At 43.2% G+C, this 21,628-nt stretch overlaps 1 protein-coding gene and 2 non-coding genes across 3 annotated transcripts; 2 read left to right on the top strand and 1 right to left on the bottom strand.

Annotated features, from left to right (window-relative positions):
- Positions 1 to 12,609: 12,609 nt before the first annotated feature.
- On the top strand, positions 12,610 to 12,681 carry Trnat-cgu. The gene has a single exon. It is a non-coding gene; the product is annotated as a tRNA-Thr (tRNA).
- Positions 12,682 to 13,025: 344 nt separating this feature from the next.
- Trnat-cgu lies at positions 13,026 to 13,097 on the top strand. Its single transcript has one exon. It is a non-coding gene; the product is annotated as a tRNA-Thr (tRNA).
- Positions 13,098 to 16,370: 3,273 nt separating this feature from the next.
- On the bottom strand, positions 16,371 to 18,159 carry LOC6499797 (BTB/POZ domain-containing protein KCTD12). Its single transcript, XM_001953858.4, has one exon. The coding sequence runs from the start codon at positions 17,951 to 17,953 to the stop codon at positions 17,270 to 17,272; it is 684 nt and encodes a 227-aa protein (XP_001953894.1). The 5' UTR covers positions 17,954 to 18,159; the 3' UTR covers positions 16,371 to 17,269.
- Between the last annotated feature and the right edge of the window lie 3,469 nt (positions 18,160 to 21,628).

Consider the following 21,628-nt stretch of genomic DNA (forward strand, 5'->3'; position numbering starts at 1 on the left):
GTGAAGTGCGGCCCGAAGTTTCATGGCTGGCAGAAAATTGAAAGCAGTAACGACACTTTTTAGTTTCTGGCGAGAGGCCATTAGTTATAAGGGACTGGGAAACTGGAAGAGTGGTTGGGCAACGCCTTATTAAAGCCATGAGCGAAAATAGAATATTTAAACAGTCAAGATAAGCCAGGATCGATGAAATATTAATCAAGTTTAAAGGGATTTCGTAGTTATTTGTTGTTCGAAATTGTGTATTAACTAAACATTACATATTCATTAGGTATGTGAGCTCAAGGAGAAACTTGTAGTGTATCTATTCCGAGAGAGCTCCTACTATTATGTTAAATATATGGATGTATCGCTAAACTTGGGAGTGGGATCCGAAAACGCCCCGAAAACTGCTGTGGGAAAATTCAATTTCGTTTGTTTATGTCCTGGCATCTAATTCAAATGCAAAGATAAGGCACAACATTGTGGAGTACAATAGATAGATACTTCGGCACGATTTCTGGCGGCTCCTCCTTCTCACTTTCTCGTCCTGCGGCCAAAAAACACATACACATCCGCACTTTCGAGTGGTTTCTTTCGCCACACGCATATGCTGATAAAGTTTTAGCACCTGAGCGGGAAAAAAAGGTGGAGGCTGGGAAACCGAAAAGAAAAGAAAAGTTTGCCATTTACAGGCCATTAAGGCGGCTTCAATTTCGCCCACCTACCCAGTCATCCTAGCCCCCTCCATTTTAGGCTAGGGCTGGGGAGGGTCCTTGTGTGCGACTTGACTTTGCTCTTTGTTTGTCACTTTCGGCAAAGTTTATGCGCTTTTTACAACGTGTATCCTTTTTGCATGTCGACTTACTCGGCCTCACTCTGTTCAGGCTCAGACTCTCACCAGTTTATTGCATAAACAAAAAGGTTCCTTCGAGCACGTGCATAACCGCACACACCCTTTCGCAGAACGCGCTGGAGAGTGCGGTTGCAAAACTTTGATCTCCTTGGCTGGAGGCTTAATTTAATGTCCTTTTCGGCTTGCCGCTGACTTTGTGCCAGCGGCTTCTGTTTTGTTTAAGTTTGGCTTTCGTGTTGTGACACAAACACTGCATTTCAATTATCGTCTGACGACGAGTCCTTGGCCAGGACTCTCTAGCCTCCACCTGTGTGTTGGCTTTTCGCCTTCACGCCATTTGGCGGGCTTTAAGCTTTCCTGTTAAGGAACAGGCGAAAATTTGGCCAGAAATTTATGTTCTCGGCGCTGGCCAAGTGTCCTTGCGGGATTTCACAAACACAAATACGAACAGAACTCTCACGCACACCCAGGCAGTTTGCACTTTATTTTCATTCAGAGCCTATCGCCGGAGAGCTTATTCGATTCGGGATTCGGGTCTCCACCCCACCACACCTCACCCATTCCCCTCTCCACTCATAAATATCGAAGGGAACTGTTTGTTTTTGGCCCAGCCCCGGGCTGGCCTTCGTCCTTTCTCGATTTAGGCCCAAATATTAGTGCAATTTCCACGTTGACCAAAAGTTCAATTCATTTTGCACAGGGACGTGTCGCCGCTCCTCAACTGTTTTCATAAGAATTTATTGCCTTCTCTCGGAAACTAAGTGGATCAGATTTCTCGTGCCAGCCCTTGGTCCGGGCCGTGTCCTGAGTCCTGTGTAATATGCCACAGATTTAGAGCTGGCCAAATTACTTTTTTGCCTTTTGTTCGCCTCTGTCCTGTCTCTTGTATTCTTTTTTTTTAAACAATTTTGTTGTATCGGATTGAAAATTGAGTTGGGTGTATTCTGACAGACCACAGACTGACAGTTCTTAGGTGAGATTTTCCTCGGGCTTTCTTTGGTTTCTTATTTCAATGCCCAAACGAGAGAAAGTTCTTAAAGCTCGAGTGGCTTTGGGTTAGTCTATCAACCCAACGCCTCTAAGCATAACGTCCGAATAATTAGGACGTCTATCCAATATAGAATTCTACAATTTGTGTTGGGCTTGCATAATCTATTTGAACATGTGTAGTGCGCATCTGACTCTGGATTTAATTATAATTAGCAACCTAGGCAAAAACATCTCTATTACATGTCATTTATTATTCATATGTTTATACGTAATCCTCTCTAAAAACACTAAATTAGAGCCCAAAATGTTTGTCCAGCCTAGCTCAATTTTCCGACCACTCTTAGCCCAATTTCCAAATAGAACTTGGCTCATTTGACGTCACTCGAATTTATTTATGCACCAGTTTGTTTCAGGCCGACTAAATGCAATTTGCTGTTTTTGGTTTTCGGGGTTTGTGGTCAGAAGTGCGCCAGTGTAAATAATAATAATGGAAAATGGAAATACCGAATGAAAATGTATCTCGACGTTTTGTGTGTGTATCTGGGAGTGTGTGTTGTAAGTATTTTGGTATTGATTTTCAGCCAGACAGCCGAGCGAAAATATTTATTGTCAGCTCCTGGGACGAGCTCCTGCCAAGGATGCCAGCCAAGTTTTGCTCAAATTGTTCCCAGGCGGCATTTGACGTTGATGATGACGGGGCCGAGGCTCCTTTCTCCTCCTGTCTCAGAACCCCCAGCTTTGGATCCCCCAGATTCCCCCATAATTTTGCCCAGGGCTCTGTCAATACCTTCACTGCGAAATCGAGAATTATTAACGGCACTGCCGAGAGCCAACTATATTGCGTTGATGGGCTCATAATTACGGAAATGTCCTTGCACACAACCACCAGCACACTCGCACATTCTGGGCGCTGACATGCATTAATATTGATTGTTGCTGTCGCTTCAACCGCACTAATCAGTGAGAAACACAGAGAGAGACTTGTGTCCTGGGCGTCCTGGTTGTGCGTCCGTGTACATTGACATTGACATGAGCATCCTTGTCGGTACGTATTCCACAATTATTCGCATCCATGTCCACAGGACACAGCCTCATCATCACCTTTCTCCACGGAGGCACAGTGGCAGTGTCATTTTCATTGTCAGCGCAATGAAATTACATGTTACATATCGCATTTACATTGCTGTCATGTTAATCCATTTGATTCAGTGAGTTGTTCATTTGACTTGTTGAGTTTTTTCACGAATGGTATATTTTTCGCATTTTTATACCAAATAACCAAATTTAATTACCATAATTTTGAATACGCACATGTCACATCCAGTAGTTATGAAAGTTAGTACATCTCTTTGTCTTTTTTTAAACTTTAATTAATATTTTCCAGTTTATTAAATTACAGAGGAACTAATTGATAAAAGCTGACCTCCGCAACTGTGGAATAATGCCTTTGAGACACTCATTTCCCAGTGACGGCAGAAAGCGAGCGCTCTCCATTTTCCGGGACATCACAAGAAGTTGGCCAAGTTTTAATGAGTTGGCAAATGGAATTGGCAATCCGTAGTTGTTGGACTGTCTGACACTTGAGGCATGAAATCAAACTAATTAACTCAAATTTTACATAAACGCTGAGCAAAGTTTTCCCCAATGGGGCTCAAGTTGGCTTTTTCATGTGATTTTCCGCTCCCTGCACATGATGGCAGTGCAATTGTACACAAGTGGGTGATTGCCACGCCCACTACCCTCATCCCCTCGGATAACCCATCACCCATGAACCATCACCATTATGAGGGTAATCCGGCATCAGTACCTCCGCGTGGCTTCGCGTTGAATGATAATTCAGTTTTGCCGCCATGATGAACAAATTAAAAACTTTTCTTTTTCATCCATGATCCAGGCAAATGGTCTACAAATTTCTCCCCCAACGTCAAAGTTTTCACTTTATTCCGCAAGCGATTTTCAATTGTTGTTGGTTTTTTATATCCGGATTTTTCCTCCTTTGTCTGAGCCATGCCCGTTTAGACATACATATATATTTTTAGGTGGAAAATAAAAACGGCTTTGAAGAGCTCATCAAACAGATGAATTGGAAAATCCCTGTGCAAGCTGACTTGTGGCATTTGTTTTTGTTTTGCCTGATTATGGAAATGGGACCTACAGGGGCCTATAGAGGCCTACCCTGTGCACTAAAAACTAAAAAGAAATTCTCCAAATGTATTGCTTTTATTAACGAATTGCGTTTACCCAAAGGAGTATTTCTTAAATTCTGAAAGAACCCATCAAACTATTTGCCTTTGATGTCTGGGAGTCTGGCTGGAAGGCAAGAAAGATCTAACGGAGTGGCTAATGTTTATTACATAATGTATATTATATGTGATCTACTTGAAGGGCTGAGCATCCTCGCCGAATGTCCTTTGGCGCTGCGTCATGAAACCATTGCATAAGTTTTGTGCTTGACAGCAACTTTGAAGCGTCGGTTTTTATTTCACTTTGCCAGCCCAGACCGCCAGGCAAAGGAATCCAGATAAGGATACTGGCATAAGGATACTGGTTTCAAGCGTATCTATGTATGAATGTGTGTGGTTTGACAGTTCGTAAAATCAAAGTTGTGTCTCGCAAAATATAATAGATTTTTATTGCCGGCGGCAGTGGTTTGCTTCAGCTAGTCACCACTTCCATTTTGTTTGTCAACTGAATGCGACTTTCTGGCTCTTCACCACACACACACACACACATAGAAATACACCCACAGAGACACTCATACAGATAGACAGTAGTCGCACCTACACAGCTACACTCAGGGACAGGAAGAACTTTCCCATTTCGGCAGGAAATGCTTTTAATCTAACAACAAAGTTGCTGCGAAACTTGTCCGCCAACTTTTAAGGATTCTCTGATTTTCAGCCGCCTGGCAGTTGGATATTTTCTACAAATTTAACTTGCCCTTGACACGTTGCCAAAAGTGCCGAGGATACGAATAAAGGATATGAACGAAATCCAATTTTACTTTCCTCACTGTTTCTTGCCAAAATAGTGTTTCTGGAAATTGTTGAGTAGTCAGTCGACGGGAGAATAAATCACTGGCATTTTAAGCGAAAGTTTGGCCAAGACTTGTGTTCTCCGTAATGAATTTAATTTCCTTTAAGGCCAGAACTGTCAGCAAAATGTGCATAAATTAAACTGACAGATAAAAACGGGATGAAATATTCTTATTTTGCTTTAAAGCCAATAAAAATTAATTAGCGCGTCACGTCGGAGATTGTGGCCTCAATTATGATGGCCAAAAGTGCCAGGCCAGGCCAGGGCAGGTTCTCTCCCTCACGGAGTTTTGACCGAAAAAAATACCAAAAAATCAATATGACAGCTAGGGAGAGGGTGAACGAAGGGGAAGGTGGACAGGCTACTCGTCCTTGGATGGCGGACGCGCTAATTTCAAGAGCCCCGGGCCATAAAACCGTGTTGAGGGAGCACAAAAGCCCTAAAAACCAGCCAGCGCGAACCGAAAGACATTCAAGCCGGGCCATAAGTAGCTGAGGATTAGGCCTGCTTCTCGTCCTGGCCTTCTCTTTGTCGGTCTTTGTCGGTCCACATTTCGCTTTGAATCGGCAACTCAAGATGGGCTGTATATCTTTTAATTAGACGATTCCACTGGATATTACCAGACTGGGGCTCGATTCCGAAGGTATTTTGTCTCGCAGCTCTCCCATAATGGACTCCCAAATGGCATCGCTGATTAATGTCTCGATTTAATGTGGGAGTAATGTTGAATGAGCATTGAAGATATATATTCTTGAGGTAAATAACATTTCTCCCCTACGTTCTTTGAATTTTTATGGTGTTCTAAAATCATGCAATTTTTATTGAACACTCAACTGTAATGGGCTAGGAAAGGTTCTTAATGAAAAATCCAAAAATCAAAAAGCTTATATTAAGTTTGAGCCTTCTTACTCATTAATTTTTATGGCATAAATATACCCTATTCCAGAGCATCTAAAGTTCGTAGTATAGGCTCACCATTTTTGATTTTTAATGCTTCCTTGCCATTTCCGTTGGCCCTTTTCTGTCTTGACCTTGTTTTTGGCTTTGCGCGGTTTGCGGAATAATTAAAATTCAAAAGTTGGCAGCGGCATTCTGCATTAATAAATTAGTTGAGCCGGGCCACTTGGAGGCGCTCTGTCCGGCCCACTTAAGAGTCATGAAAATAACCGAATATGCAGATGAAGTTTAAATTAAATGGGGGGCGAGTGCCGGAGTGCCGACCAAGTTTTGTTTTCCATTTTTAGTTGGCCATTTTACGGCTGCTTTGGGACAGGATGCATTTGCATTTCTAATAATTGCGTTTCGTGTAACTCCGACTCTTATGAACACTCTCATGCCATTTATTACCCACTGTGTAAGAGCCATATTTCCCCTCTTAAGCCATTTCATACATTTTTGATGGCATTGAAATGGATTTGGTTATCATAAAAAATTTCCGAGGGACAATAAAGGGAAGCGAAACAATTGAAATCTGAAAGGCTTCAAACTGCTTATCGATTCGAATGCTGCCGTCGCCGCTGGCTGGTTGTCATAAAATGCTGAAATTTGTATTACGGGTATAGGAGAGACCCTTAAAATCCCACCCCCACTCGGGGGGTCCACCCCTTTTGTCGACAGCCGACGGGGTGAACCTGAACAGCGTCCAAGCGTGCGACCCATAAAGGAAACCTATTACATTTTTTATACTTAGTGTGGGGCATTTAAAAAAATATATAGGATAGAAGCGGTGCGATGCGGTGGGTAAATGTGTGAAAGGATATTTGAAGGTCACTCCTTGGTGACCCCCGCCGTTGACCCGCCGGCCTGCTTTGCCCCGATAAGCAGATGCTCCCGGTTATTGATTGGCTGGGGAAATGGATCGGAGCAACTGTTAATTGAATAATTTAGGCAGAGAGTCCAGCAAAAATACATATATTTCACTTTGATAAACCCATAAACATTGCCGGAGAACATCATTATCGATGCAGTGCACCCATTGGACGGCGGAAATTTCAAGTTATGTTTTCGGGCCAGCCGGAAAACGTTAAAATGAACATCAGGTGGGCTCGGCCCTGACGCGGGCCCACCTGTACGCCGAGCAGGATGCCGTCCTGGGATCACATTAAATGATTTATTGGTCCTTGGTCTGGACTGCGTGAGTCCGGGCGTCCCTAAAATTTCATAAATTTCAGCCTGCCTGGCTGCCTGCGCTTTATGGCGAAAAACACGGCAACAAAGTTGTCCGGGTTCCGGGCAAGAAAAAGTCAATAAATGAAGCTGCTGTACTCTATATATAAATGTATACGTATAACGTATATATTGTGTAATACGCATTGTTGCTGTTCGGTCCATCAGTGGCGGAATACGCTGGGACTTGTTTGAGTTTGCAAATTGCTCCAAAATCAAACATCAAAGTTAAAAGTGCTTATTGTTGCCCTTTCTCTGTTTATTTAACAACAGTTTGCATTGTGTTGTGTGGGACCAACGTGGCGTATACTTCATTTAACGGATGGCCAGCGACTTTAAAGTTTTTAAAGCCAATTGATAAAGTCCCAGATGACCCAGATGGAATATTTCATGGGTCGGACGATTGAATGATTGAATTTAATTAAATATTTGCGAGAAATAATCGAATTTCAATTGGAACCAGCGCTGGCATAAATTCCATTATCGAATTCTGCCACCGATAATTGAATGTACATCACTTGTTTGCCGTAGCAAATGGCATTTTAATTACATTACCAGGGACTCGATTTCGATCCAGATCCAGAAACCATATGCGACATTTATTTGTAAGCTCTCTGGCACTCCGCTGCACAAGGAGTGCAACGTGTGGAAAATATCAATTGCAATTTCTGCCAAGCGGAATTCGATAAACCTGTATGTACTATATACGCTCCTGAGTAGAAACTTTTGTGGCAGCAGCCAGGTATCTTATTCTACCCTTATATACATTTTCAACCCTCTTCGGCAGTCGGCAGCTAAAAAGCTGAGAAAGTTTCGGCAGAGCAATTTAAATTTGATTTTCATGGAATCTCTAGTTTGGGCTAGAAATCATAAAGCAGAATCATCAAAACATTAAAGATTACAGCTTATTTATGGCTTATGATTAAATAAACAAAGCACTAAAGCCGATTATAAAAGATTTCCTGTATTTCCCAATTGAATAATGGCCATTAAAATAAAATGCACTCAAAAGTAAGCCCCCCAAATCCAGAATAAAATAGACCTAAGCTTTACATTACTCATACGCCACGTTGGCGGTCTTAATCATTTATTTTGTGCCACTTCCCCGAGCTCTCCCCTCCCTTTAGTGATTTATTTTAATTTTCCTGCTTCAAAATACCGTTAAAACGGCAAGCAGAAAAACATTTCTTGTGACAAATTCGCAATTTATGGGCTTTACTTTGTAAATTGTATGGCCGAGGAGGAGATTGTGGCCTTTTCGCTTTCCTTTGGCTTCGTCCTTGGTTGAATGTGTGCGACATGTTTCTGGTTTCCTGGATTTTCATTTTATGCCGAATGGCTTTCCGAGCTCGTGACTTTCGTTTCGGTTTTCTCACTTTAATTTGCTTTGATTTTGCATGAATTTTCATGCCAATTGGCAGTTAGGCAGCTCAGCTCTCCTTCGACCCCTCGCGGTCACGCCTCTGTCTCGAGTCCTCAAAGCTAATTTGCTTTGTGGCACTGCTACGGCTCTTCTCTCTTCCCTTTTCTCGCTTCTCACATCTTGCTTCTCAAGGCTTCTCCCTTTTTCCCTTCCATGGCCGCTTCTCTTTTTTCCTTTCCGACAAATTTAAATGCGACTGATTTCCTCTTCCGTTTCCGGAGCAGCCATTTTATTTAGACCTGCGGTTTTTTCTGCATATCGGAGTATATGCTTGTTTCAGTCTGCCATTCGGTTCGTTATTTATTTATTTACTTTTTTTTTGGCGGTTTCCCGAATGAGGAATGTTGGTTGGAGTTTTCACTTTGTCGCACACAAATTTCGATTGAATTTCATTCACTATCCGAATCGGAAAGCCAACGAACATTTATCAAAACCACTGGGCCCGGTTGTCAATGGCTCTCAGCAGGCTTAAACTCGATTACGTTTTGGCCTTTTCATTAAAATGGCTATCCATGGCTCTTGTTTCAATCGCAAAAGTTTCACCCATTCTGCCGTTTTTTTTTTTAAATGCCACTGAGAAATTATTAATGAAGCTATGCGAGCCGAAGGACGAATCAATAATTCACCATCAAAGTGGGTGGGTGGCAGTGTGTGTGTCCGTGTGTGTGTGAGAGAAACTAATCGAATTTATTAGAACGGCAGCAGAGCCGTCTCATGGAATCGCCAGCGGCTGTGGGTCCTTTATATTTGTGTGTGTCCGAGTTTGCTTGTGCGGGTTTAGTTATAACAAAGCCCGGGCGATATGACCTGGCCTCATATACCCAACATTATTGCCAATATTTCTGTTCGCCCCGGGTATGCCGAGAAATGTCCTGCAACCGCTGGCTTTAACCGCTGGTTGAGAATTCTACGCATGTATGTAAGCATGTGAAAACCGATTAAAGTTTCGCTCGAAATTTATTAGAAATTACTTCTCAGAGTTATGCGAGAACAAAGAGAATGCAAGCTGGAAAGGAAGAACTTGCTCTTGGAATTAACATACACGCCAGGACTATCAGAGCTAATAAACTGGGAAACCTCGTATTTTATGAGGGAAAGTCTTCGAAAAAAGTAGTAAAATCTGGTAGTTAAAAACACATCCCTAGAAAAGACAGGCTTAGAGATATCTCTGATCTTAAAATGTGGAACTCGTAACCTCTTTAAGATCAAAGAGCCTTTATTACCCGTTTGCATCTAAAAACGCATCCTTTTGTTTCGTTTTTATAGCGAAAAAAATTAATTGTCACAAGTGTGGCGGCAAAGGGTAAAGGATGGCGGCTGCACAGAAACCGAAAACAAACCCATTGACGTCCTTTGGCACAAAAGGAAAACCACAAAGGCAAGAGGGTGTGTGTGGAGTGTCATGCCAAACAGGACATCGTCATTGGCCGTGTCCTGGCTTTCAGAGCGAGTGTGTTGGTAGTTTGTTTTGTGCTTTGTTCTTTTTATGCCACAACACACACACACACAGAAAGTCATACAAAAAGTGGAAAAAAATAAAACACCGAAAGCATCCCAGGTAATTTCATTATTCAAATATGTGTGAATGGCATTCGAGAGACCAGAGAGAGAGCTGGAACGATGACTGATTGACTGTCTGACTGAGTGGCAGGCGACTTTGTGCTATGACTGGCCTGGCAGGACCTTGGTCAGGACTGCGAATAGACCAGAAAAAGAACCGGGGGAGAGCCATCGGGGCAGGCCGTTTCCGGTTACTTCTGTTTCCGTGCCTTGTTTATTTGCACTTCAATTAATTACACCCTCCCATGGCTGTCTGTTTCTCTATTAATTGCAAATTTCATGCATTCTTTATGGTAATTTGGACCCGGCCAGTAGCCGCAGCTTTTGTCAAATTGTTTTTCGTGCCTCATTAACGGAGCTCCTCCCTTGTCCGGCCATCCTTGCCCCATTATATCTATCTCTGTTCATGCCTGCGGCATGGGCGTTTAATTTGTTTTGGACGACTTTTGATTATTTTAGCAATTGAATTTACGGCCGGCCATAAATAAATATATATTACGTGCGACCAGCAAATTGTATTAGCTGTTGAAATGCGTTTAATTTGAATTTAACCATCTGGAAGTCGGAATAATTAATGACAATAAAATAGTGCGTTCAGCTCAACAAAATAAAAACAAAGAAGGCCAAATGCAAATGAGCCAGAAGCAGAGGTGACCTCTAAGGCCGCCCAGCCAATCGGAACCGCTCCACAACCGCAAATATTTTAATCAGGAACGGGTCTTGCCGCTTCAGGAATTTCCACAGCTTGGCCGGGATCTTGGCTCTCAAAAAATCAAACCCCAAATGAAGATGCCAACCCGCAAAACATCCCAGAAACTTCTAATTCTAATGGGCCCTGATGTTTTTTTGGCCAGCATATGCCAGGGGTCACAACTTGTTGGGCAACATGCAATAAATTAGCTTCTTGCTCTTGGCCAGGCCCAAAGATTTTCGGTCTTGCTTTTCGAGCCGTTTTCTTTAATTTTCGCCTGCTGTTTTGGCATTGAGTTTGGTTATAAATTTTCCCCGTTCGCTTCATTTATCAGTGGGTGGGTGTGTGTGTGTGGGGGGCTGTGTGTTTTGCTTTTGGCCCGCAAAAATCAATAAACATGTGGCAGGGCTTACAGCCTGCCCCTGCCCCTGCCCCTTCCGACTGCCAAGTGCTCCTCCTAATTCCATTTTGACAGCAATTAATCAGGACCTCGCGCTTGCGTGCAATTAGTGTTGCTATAAAACGCCATAAATTGTTTTATGCTGCCTCCTAATGGGAACTTAAGGAAGAACCGGCAGAGGAACCCTTTAACGAGGCTCGTGCATGAAAAATTCAAATCACTTGATTAGTGGCAATTAATTTGGCCAACGCCGTTGCGTAAATCACTCAGCCAGCGAACAAACGGACCTAGCCTTTCCAGTCCTAAAGAACAAATAATCCCCTTGTTTATACCTCTAAGAGGCTACGATTAAATGCTCGAACAGTATCTGGACTCTCAGATAGAGCTACCTCTATGGGGATTACCATTACAAAGTCGCGATTTTATCGCTGTATACCCGAACACTCGTTAGTTCACAACTTTGTGGCCCAGGACTCCATGTTTATGGCCCTGGTTATGACTGGTGTTAATGGCTCTTTTGCGTGCCCCAACTGCTAGTTGTTTTGGCCCTGCCTACCTTTTGGCTTTTACACAAAGAGAAAAACTAATAAAGTAGAGTCTGGTACTGCCAATAAATCGAAGAACTGTTTTTCCTATTTCTGCAGTGCACCTTTGGCCCGTTCAATTTGTAACTAATAGAATTGTCACTCACATATCGCAGACATCTGTGGGATAGCCTTCTCCCGACCCATCCATTCAGCCAGGGTCCTCGGAGCAGGCGCCATCACTCACCGCAATTGTGTTGTGTGACAAGTGAATTTGTCATTGGCTGCTCAAGCTGCCTGGTTTGAAACAATGCCAAGGCCACCCAACATCTAATGGGTATGACCAGAACAGAGGTGGGGTTGGTATGGGAACATTTGAATTTATGTTAGGACTAGTTTTCTTTCGCATGGGTGGGGGAGAATACTTTCATATGGAGCCTGCCACAAAGCATTTCCGCTTTGTGGCACACACATAATGCAGAAAGCCCCAGAAGCGTCTGTGTGTTGTTTGGTCCTTGCTCCTGACAATGAGTGATGTTTTTTTGTGTGTGTGGGCCTTGGTCAACAACAGGAGAGACATTCCAAGCTTGCGGTTGGCATCATGATGGATAGCCGCATATTAACTCTCTAATGCATATTGCAATTACAGCATTTTGGTGGTCTATTAGTTAATAGCCATCTGGTGTGCGGGAAGTCATCTGATAGGGTGGCAAGTTGTTGAGTTAATTGCCAAATATCTTATCTCGATAACAGGTTGAGGTCGAGCTTGTCACAAGCGAGATAATAAGCCAAGATAAATAAAGCAATTAACTAAAGACACTAACGGTTGTTGGACCGTAAGTTTATATATTGGCTCTAACCTTTGAGTTTAAACTAAATATTTTTAAAATCTTCACAGTGCGCACGCCCATTAGGGACTCGGCCCCGCCCCCTTCTCTTTGGCATGCCGGTTTTTTCTATACACCTTTTGGCGGACGCGTCGTCGAAGCCTCTTTAGCTCAGTGGTAGAGCGTTGGTCTCGTAAACCAAAGGCCGTGAGTTCAACCCTCACAGGAGGCAACAGCGGTTAAATTTTTTTATTATTTAATTATTATAATTATTAGTTTTTATTTTATTTTAGTTTTTCAAAATTTTAAATAAAATTAGTTTAAAAAGATGTAACTATTTCGTTAAAAAAAATTTGGATTACAAAATGCTCAGTATTTTTTTCTCGACAGCGAGAATTTGAGATACTGACTCACGATCTTCTAACTATATGTTTGTAGGTATATATTTCTCACAACCCTTGTTTTTACTCTTAAATTTGACTCCTCTCTTGCTATTTTTAGCTCTCACTTAACTAAATCAACAAACTCTCTCGCAGCCTTTGCTTGTATAACGCATTGGGCGTCGCAATTCTCAACGCCTCTTTAGCTCAGTGGTAGAGCGTTGGTCTCGTAAACCAAAGGCCGTGAGTTCAACCCTCACAGGAGGCAACGTCAGAAGTGATATTATTTTTGTTTTATTTTTTAATTTTTTTAAATTTATTAAATTTTTTAAGGCCTAGTCGTTATGTGCAATGGCCTTTACTTGCTGTCTCCATCAACAATGCCTTCAAAAGCGTCATAACAATAGTTAGTTCGCCTCTTTTGGCCCGAAGTGTTATTTTATGACTGCCATTGCGTTGCGCACGTGTAGGCCTTTAAAACTAACGGCAAATAAGAGTTGTAAACAGGGTTTCGGGACCTCTATGGTGAATGATGCGGTCATTATGGCCATGTAGCTGCGTGGGAAGTTGGCCAAGTGCTGAACACATGTGTACGTGCAATGAGGATGTATCTCAATATGCCTGCTCCTCTGCTTGTTGGTTTAATTTTTTCTGGGGAAAATATACACTTAAATAATATCAACATACTGCTAATTGAACAGAAGCCAATTAATCTAGTAATCATGCTGGTAATTAGCGTACCTTGTTATGATAACCAACCGTGGTTAATGGTGTTGGTTATTCTGATAGTTGATGAGGTTACAGGTAGATATGAAGTCATTAATTAAACACAAATATTGATTTTATTCTTTGACATTTTGAAATATGAAGCATCCGGAATAAGGTTTAATATTCAAGACATCCTTAAAGCATATGCTCCAGGACCACTTTTGTATTAATAAGACATGACGATGACACTCCTGATGATGAGGCCTTGTGCCTTTTGTTGGCCAGCCTCCGAGCCTCTAGCAGTCTACTCAGTTACCTGGCCAAGGGACCGCTTTTCTCCGCCGGCTGAAACTAATTGAAACTGACAGGGTGCCCTGCCGCTCAGCGAGGTCCTTTTGTGGCCTGCTGCCTCCTGATGATGGCTGAGCACCGGGAAAATGTTAATCAACGGGGCCAACTTGGCTATGGCAAAATCAAATCAAGGTAATTTAGCGTAAGAGACAAAAAGGCATCATTTCATTTGCCAGGCTCAGAAATTGACACACATCCTGCCGCCTTTTGCAGGCGCAGAGCGAGTGCGTGTATAGATGGGTGGCAGGATGCCACGATGGCAGGGTGGATGTATCACCCGTATATATAAATGTATATGTATGTACGGCATGAAGTATTTTCTCTGTAATTTATATGCGCAGAGCAGATACCAAAATTCGTTGCTGAGCCAAGTTGACTGCTGTCTTACCTCATTCTGGACCCGCAATTTGCATATTTTGTACATCTTGAGTTCGCACAGTCAATAACTGCCAGATCCAGATCCAGCCCCCTTCCACACCCACGCCCACACCTCTAAAAAAAAGTACTCGCTTGTTGCTTAGTATGCAGGTGGCATACTACCACCAGCTCATAGGGTTCGTATCCTGCTAGCTAGCCTGCTGGCTTGGCTTTTAGGCAGTGCATTTCCGATTGGCGCCAACTTTCGTTTCGTCTCCTTCGCATCCTTGCCCAGCCCGGCCCGCCCGGCTCGCCCGGGCCACTTTTATTGGTATACCTTTCTCCAAAGCTCTCAAGTACACACTTCAACACGCACAAGCATCAAAATAAAGAGAAAGAGGAAAATTGCGAAAAACAAGAAAGCATTCCCTTTTAATTTCAGCATTTCTCGGTAGCCCCCGTGCTCGTTGCACGTTTTGTTGCCAGGACCTTTGGCTGGGGATCCCTTATAGCCTTACAGCCCCTATACAGTCGAGTAACCGACTGTTGCCTGTTTTGAATTTAAAGGAATGAGGAATTGTTCGCTGGCTCTTTAACGGCCGCCTCCATTCATCTCTGGCCCCACGACTCCTAGCTATTTATATACATTTTCGTTCCTGTCAACTTTTTCAGGCTGATATTTGCTGCCCCAACCCGCTCCACCAAAACTTTTGTTTGCCATTGTTTGTCGTCTTATGTTGTTGTGTTTTTTGTCTTTGTAGGTCGTCCGACTGTTTGTTTTATTTTCAATGTATATTTGATTCTTTTATGATTGTGTTTGCATTTGTGTATTTTTATTTGTTTAGCCGTCAATTTTAATGAGCTGTCGCAAAGCGAGGCTAGCAGTTCATAACTTTTATTTGCCGCTATCAATGTCAGGCAATTTGTTTTGCGACCGAAATAATTTATTCATTGGATTTAATAATGCAGCAGCGAAAATTGTGTGCCGCTGCCATAGAGTGTCCTATTAATCAGTGTGGGGCTACAAAATAGGATTTCCTAGGAAGGAAGACACCCTCACCTGCTGACCCGCATTAAGGATACCTTTGTGTTGGTTTCATTAATTTATTGTTGGTTTTCGCATCTCGAAAGTTATACCTCTTTACATACATATGATAGGCTATTTTAGCAGTTTTACTTTTGCGCTTCTCTAAATACATTATACTTTTCGTTTTTCGTTAATTTAAATTAGTTTCAGTTTAATTTAATTAATGATACAATACATTTCCGTCCTCCGTTCTCCTAACCCTTCAACTTTGGATTCAATTACATGTAAGACTAAACATTTATAAGATACTTTCAATATCGACAATTGTTTTAATATATATAATTAGTATATGTAGATATATATCGATTTATATTATCTGTGTAGGAGCCCCGAACTCACAAAGAGAGTCCTCGGCGTCAGTATATAATGGAGCTTAATAGTTTTCATTTGTTTCTCATGCATATTATGACCACTTTATCGTTAATAATTACGCATGCAGTGCGCCTCTTCACCCACAACTCAAGGAATTTATAGTTTATACAATATTTAATATTCTTCAATGTTGCGCATCGGAATTTTCATTTTTATTTCCATTTTTATTTGACCGACAAACCGCTTCGATTAATAAATGTTTATGTTTTCGACAAACAACAAACCTGCGGAAATGTTGAAAACGCGATGCTAGATATGTCAGCGAAAAACATTGCTATGATTCCGCTCCCAATGCGAATAAAATCAATATCAATATCAACTGAGGGTCTTGTAAAGTTCAGCAAATTTTGTTTCGTTCGTGTTGTATTCCCATCATGATTTTGGAAGTCCGTGTGAAATTTGGCATTTATCGTTACGATTTACTAATAAATCAAAACCGAATAGAAGTTCGCATTAAATGATGTGCTTCAGCTATGACTGTTCTGATAGTTCTGATTTCTAAAGCGTTCTATCCTAGTCATAGTCATAATTTCTTTTCCTTCGACCAGATTCAAGCTTACAATAATAATCCAGCCAAATCGGAAACGCTTCAAGAGGACCCTCTTGATGCCAAAGGACATTTCTTATGACAGCCGTTGTGCGGCGTTGTAGGAAATGTATTTCTAATATTGATTTGGGTGAGGAGTTTTATGGATTGCAGGCTGCTTTTATTTCTGTCTAGGTCAACATATATTATCCTATGATTTTATATGTAAATTTTTATTTTTCTTGCAAGTTTCGACTTTTATTAGACTAATAAAACTTTAGATAGGCCGCACTAGAGCTAGAGTCGGCTGTCGGTTGTGGTATCTGTTGCTACAATATTTCGTTAGTTTCAAAGAGTAACCCGTATTGTTCAAATTGTTCAGTGTTCAGATTTTACAATTACATAGTGTGATTGATTGACCACAAATACTTCTATCCAGTGGCGTAGTTCTTCCTAATTGTTTCGTTTCAATTTATTTCATTTAATCTGTTCTGGTTTCTGTTTTCTATTTTCTGTTTTCTGTTTCCAACGCGTCGTGTTTATTCTGGACTGCATTAAGGAAAACTTTGGGGCCAATAAAATGTTTGCTTTGTTTTAGTTATCTCCCGCCTGTTTTTCGCTTTTTCGTTTTTCTGGCCATCTTGGCCAGAAAATCCCAATTCATCAAAGACTCTGATGCACATCTGGCTAGAATATTCGATTTGATGACCCTCTGGTCTTAATAGTTCGTAACTCGTAACTTAACGATTTAATTATCGTGGCAATCGAAGGAATAAAAGTAAAATTAGCACATCCTTTACTCCCCCGTTAAGTTGTATATGTAATGCATCTATGTCAACAATTGGCTACACTTTTTTCGTTTCTTGTGGATTGTTAGTTAGTTGTACACTTGAAATGTTCCCATTCGTAAATCGAGAGAGGTGGGTTGAAACTCAAACCATTAAATTCTGATTTCGGTGGGATCTCTGCAGATCCCGTTCAAACGCAACAGAAGGATAGAGAGCTGGATCGGGTGGGGTGGTCGAGTGGGAGCTCCTCCTTAGTCTCGGATGAAGACGAACTCGTTGTAGTGGTTCCAGCGATTCTCCTCGGTGTCCACGCCTGGCTTGGGCTCCGCCGCGGATCCTGCGGTGCCCGATCCACAGCTTCCGGCCATGCGGTAGCCGTGGTCGTGCAGGTTGTCGAAGGCCTGCTCGATGAAGCAGTGCTTCAGGAAGAACCGCGACGTGTACCGGTCCGGGCCGCCATGATCCGGATCCCGGGACTCGTTCAGGGTGTCGCCAAATACCTCACGGCACTGGGCCACCCGGCCGCAGACCAGGATGCGCGACAGCTTCCGGAACTTTACGTCGGCCAGCCCGTCCTTGCCGAACTGGAAGCTGCCGCGGTAGCCGATCGTGATGCAGCCTGGTGGACGGGCATCCCGGTCACCCCGGATGCACTCCAGCATGGCCTGGAGCTTAAAGTGCTCGGCCTCGCGCTGAAGTCGCTGCCGTTCGCGGAATCCCTCGGGCAGGTGGAGCGCCTTGTCGCGCAGGAAGTCCAGGATGTAGCGGAAGAGGACCCCGTCGCGGTCCAGGAAGTACCTGCCCTTGCTGTCCTTGGCCAGAGCATCCCGCTCGGAGAAAAGCTCGTGCAGCAGACTGCTCTTATCCTGCAGCAGCGTCTCCAGCGTGGTCGTGTAGCTCACGCCGCCGACGTTCAGTTCGACGATTTCTGGCATCCTGAGTCCTGATCGATTTCTGATTAATCGAGCCGAATCACAACAACACACATATGGTTAGCACACACAACACTCGCGAACTGTGCAGGTGAGTCCTTTTTCTAACAGAGTTTGTTTACAGGATAACTGCTTGGTGTCCGCCTAGTGTCCGCCAAACGCGTCCGAACTCGCTCACGTCTCGAATGGAACTGTTCCTGGGTTAGTGCCACAGTCGAACTGTTCCTGAGTCTGTTGGCCTGGCCAAAAAGTTCTCTGGCGCATCTCACTCGCCCGTTGGCTGGCATTTGTGTGTATGCATTGGGGAAAGAGAACCGCCAAGAGAGCCCGAGAGTTATATGGAACAAGCTCTCCTGGCTGCGCACACGCTGGGTTTGTTTTGATATTGGATATTATTGTTTAACAAGTGGTTAAATTTCAAAAATGTGCACGCATATTCCTGGCATATGCGCCGCAAGGATTGCTCGGCCTTCGCCATCGCCCGCATCCTTTTTAATTTGATGAGGGTTTTTTCTTCGGGCCCGCAGTGCGTATACTTAATGGCCAATATGCTGGATTACTCTGTGGCAAGACAAACTGTTTTGCCTCATGCGTGAGACTCGTATGCCTCCCCCCGACCTGTAGTCCTTGTAGTCCTTGGCAAACATTAGCATTCTGCGGACGTGCCATGTGTTCATTTTTTGGAACTTTCACCCGAGCAAAGTTCACAGCGATGTCACAGCAAATTATGGCACATGGCATACTTTAAGGCGTCGCACATAATTTGTGCTTTGGCATGCCAACTATCCTGGTTTCGTCCCTTCGTCCTTCCACCCCCGCGCCCCCCCTTGGAGTGGCAACAGGCGCTGACAATTTGACACCGTGACACTGACATTAACATGCCGCAGCAGCAACATGCCAGCAAATGCAACTGGTTGGCCTGGCTGGGGCGGCTGCCTGGGCCAGTTTTTGGCCCAGTGCCAACTGGGCCACTCTCTTCCGCTTTTAGGGCCACTGCCCTCCTGCCCTGGCCGGCCCTGCCCTCGCCTGGCTCACCTGTTAGCTGTTTTTGGCATAGGTCCTGTGCTGTTCAAAATTCACGCGTCCTGAAAATAGCGTTTTGCGTGAGACTCGCTGCATTTGAATTAACAACAACATGGGGACCAGGTCCTGGCGAATGGGCTCTCTCTCACTGTCACACTCCGTTAGCCCTTTGACATGGCCGAAAGGAACTGAGATACACAACGCATACAGAGAGAGAAATAAATTTAAACAAGAAAGGAAAGCTAACTTCGGGCGGAGCCGAAGTTTATATACCCTTGCAGTTCAGTCGCAGTCCGCTAGGTGGCGCCACCCATTTTATTTTATTAGATATATAGCGGATCGTATATAGGCGGCCGATCCTTATGAAATTTGGCAAATCAGATTATTTTATCCAAAATAGAATCTGTACCAAGTCCCATCTTTCTAACTTAAAAAACACCAAAGTTATGCCAATTCCGATCGTTGTATGACAGCTATAGGATATAGTCGGCCGATCCTTATGAAATTTTGTACATAAGATATGTGGATCAAATATAACATGTGTGGAAACCCTGGAAACCTGTGTGGAAACCCTCATAACATGTCCCAACCCTCTATCTTTAAAAACAACGAAGTTATGGCATTTCCGATCAATCAGTTATATGGCAGCTATAGGATATAGTCGACCGATCCCGACCGTTCCGACTTATGTACTGCCTGCAACAGAAAGAAGGGTGTGTGCAAAGTTTCAACTCGATAGCTTTAAAACTGAGAGACTAGTTTGCGTAGAAACAGACAGACAGACAGACAGACAGACAGACGGACAGACGGACAGACGGACAGACGGACATGCTCATATCGACTCAGGAGGTGATCCTGATCAAGAATATATATACTTTATAGGGTCGGAGATGTCTCCTTCACTGCGTTGCACACTTTTGACCAAAATTATAATACCCTCTGCAAGGGTATAAAAAAGCACAAGAAGAGGACATACTGCTTCAATATGTACTTATTGTACGAGTTCAAAAAAAATAGAAAACCTGTCACAACATTTGAAAATTGTTTATACAAGATGGTAAATATTATTTTTTCAGTGCAGACACCAATACAGCAACCCACTACTAATTGCAATAAAAACTTGGCTCCCCTGGCTCTCAAATGGCTTTTAGAGCATTCAACCCGCCCAAAACCCCTTTCTGTTTGCCAGGCTTACTCCACTCATTTCCGTTTCCGTTCACTCCTGCGGTTCCCCAGCACCTACACTAACTCCTCCTACTCTGGCTCCCCAGGGTCTGGCTAATGCCTTTGCTCCTTATCAGACGCCTGCCTACCCTCCGAAAAGGATTCGCGGACATGAATTTGCGGTTTTTGGCACGCATTAAGATGGCGCAACACTTTACGCGCCATTACGTGTTGCCTGCATTTGTGTGAGTTACTTTGTATGAGTGTGGGTGTATCCTGTCACTGCGTATATGTATGTCTGTGTGGTTGTGTTTGTGATGGTTGCTCTCTTGCGGATTCCGGGGCTTCTGCGAATGCTTCTTGGTCGTCTGGCTGGAGCGATTCAAATAGATTTTGTCTGTCTTTCAGTCTGGCTGTCCACAAACACAAACACCCACAATGTGCATCGTTATGTGTGTTTGTATCTATGTGCTGAAGCACTTTGTTTTGACAACGCGCCAAATTGTCGCCCCACTCACAGGAAACGCCGTTTGCAGGCTATTTCTGGTCTGTTTGCATGTTTACCTTTGGGTCCTGCCACCACTTCCTTGCCGTCGAAGATGCTCCTTAATGGGCTGTGTAAGCTACCTAAGTAATAAAGCGTAAAGGACAGCCCTTCCAGCGCTTTTGTCCTTTTTCACTTCGACCTTGTTGAAACCGTTTAGATGTCCCAAAAATAAACGCACGCCTGCCAACAAGGTTCACCCTCGTCGTGCCAATCAAGTTTACAGTGTGCAAATTGTGCATTTGATTTCCCCGGCTGTATTTTTGGCATTGACAGAGCAAGCCCAATTGGCACGCCCCGAAAATTCAATGTCAAAATAAATCAAATCAAATCAGCAACCAAGTTCCACATCATTCAGTTGGCTGAATCAACAATAAGATTTTGTATGCAAAAGGTATCAAATATTGACAGACCAAATGGTTCGATCCAGGGGTATCCGAAGTGACCTTGCATGTCAATTTTGGTCTATTTAGTATGATTCCATTCTTAAGAGATAAACAAAAGAATATTGAGCTTCTAGAATCTAGATAATTTAAAATTGACCCAAAAATATTAATATAGAGAAAACTCAGTTGAGTTTCTAGAATCTCAATATGAAGTTGCCCACTGGATCTATTGCACTTAAGTCCTACATAGAATACTATAATCTATCAGCCCTCTCAAAATTTCTGAACTAAGCCACCCAACTAATTGCCTTCAGCTTAAGGCGGCTCAAGGTGATTTTAGGACCAAACCGAACCCAAGCACTTTACCAAACGCCCAGAGTGTCCTGGGTCCTTGCTAGTGTGCGTGTGCATAATGCCAGCGATTTTCCGAGCTTGGAATGCATTCAGCGAGTGCCGGCATGCGTATCCTCAAGATACATTGACGCCGGTAGACGGTTAGGCGAATGCGAGCGCGAATGAAAGTGCAAATGCAAATGCAAGTACCGGGCTGCTGGGCAATTT

This window comes from Drosophila ananassae, chromosome 2L, assembly GCF_017639315.1.
Source record: "Drosophila ananassae strain 14024-0371.13 chromosome 2L, ASM1763931v2, whole genome shotgun sequence".
Lineage (NCBI taxonomy): Eukaryota > Metazoa > Arthropoda > Insecta > Diptera > Drosophilidae > Drosophila > Drosophila ananassae.

Excerpts from the sequence above, each read along its gene's own strand:
- LOC6499797 (XM_001953858.4), bottom strand. The coding sequence starts at position 17,953 with ATGCCAGAAATCGTCGAACTGAACGTCGGCGGCGTGAGCTACACGACC.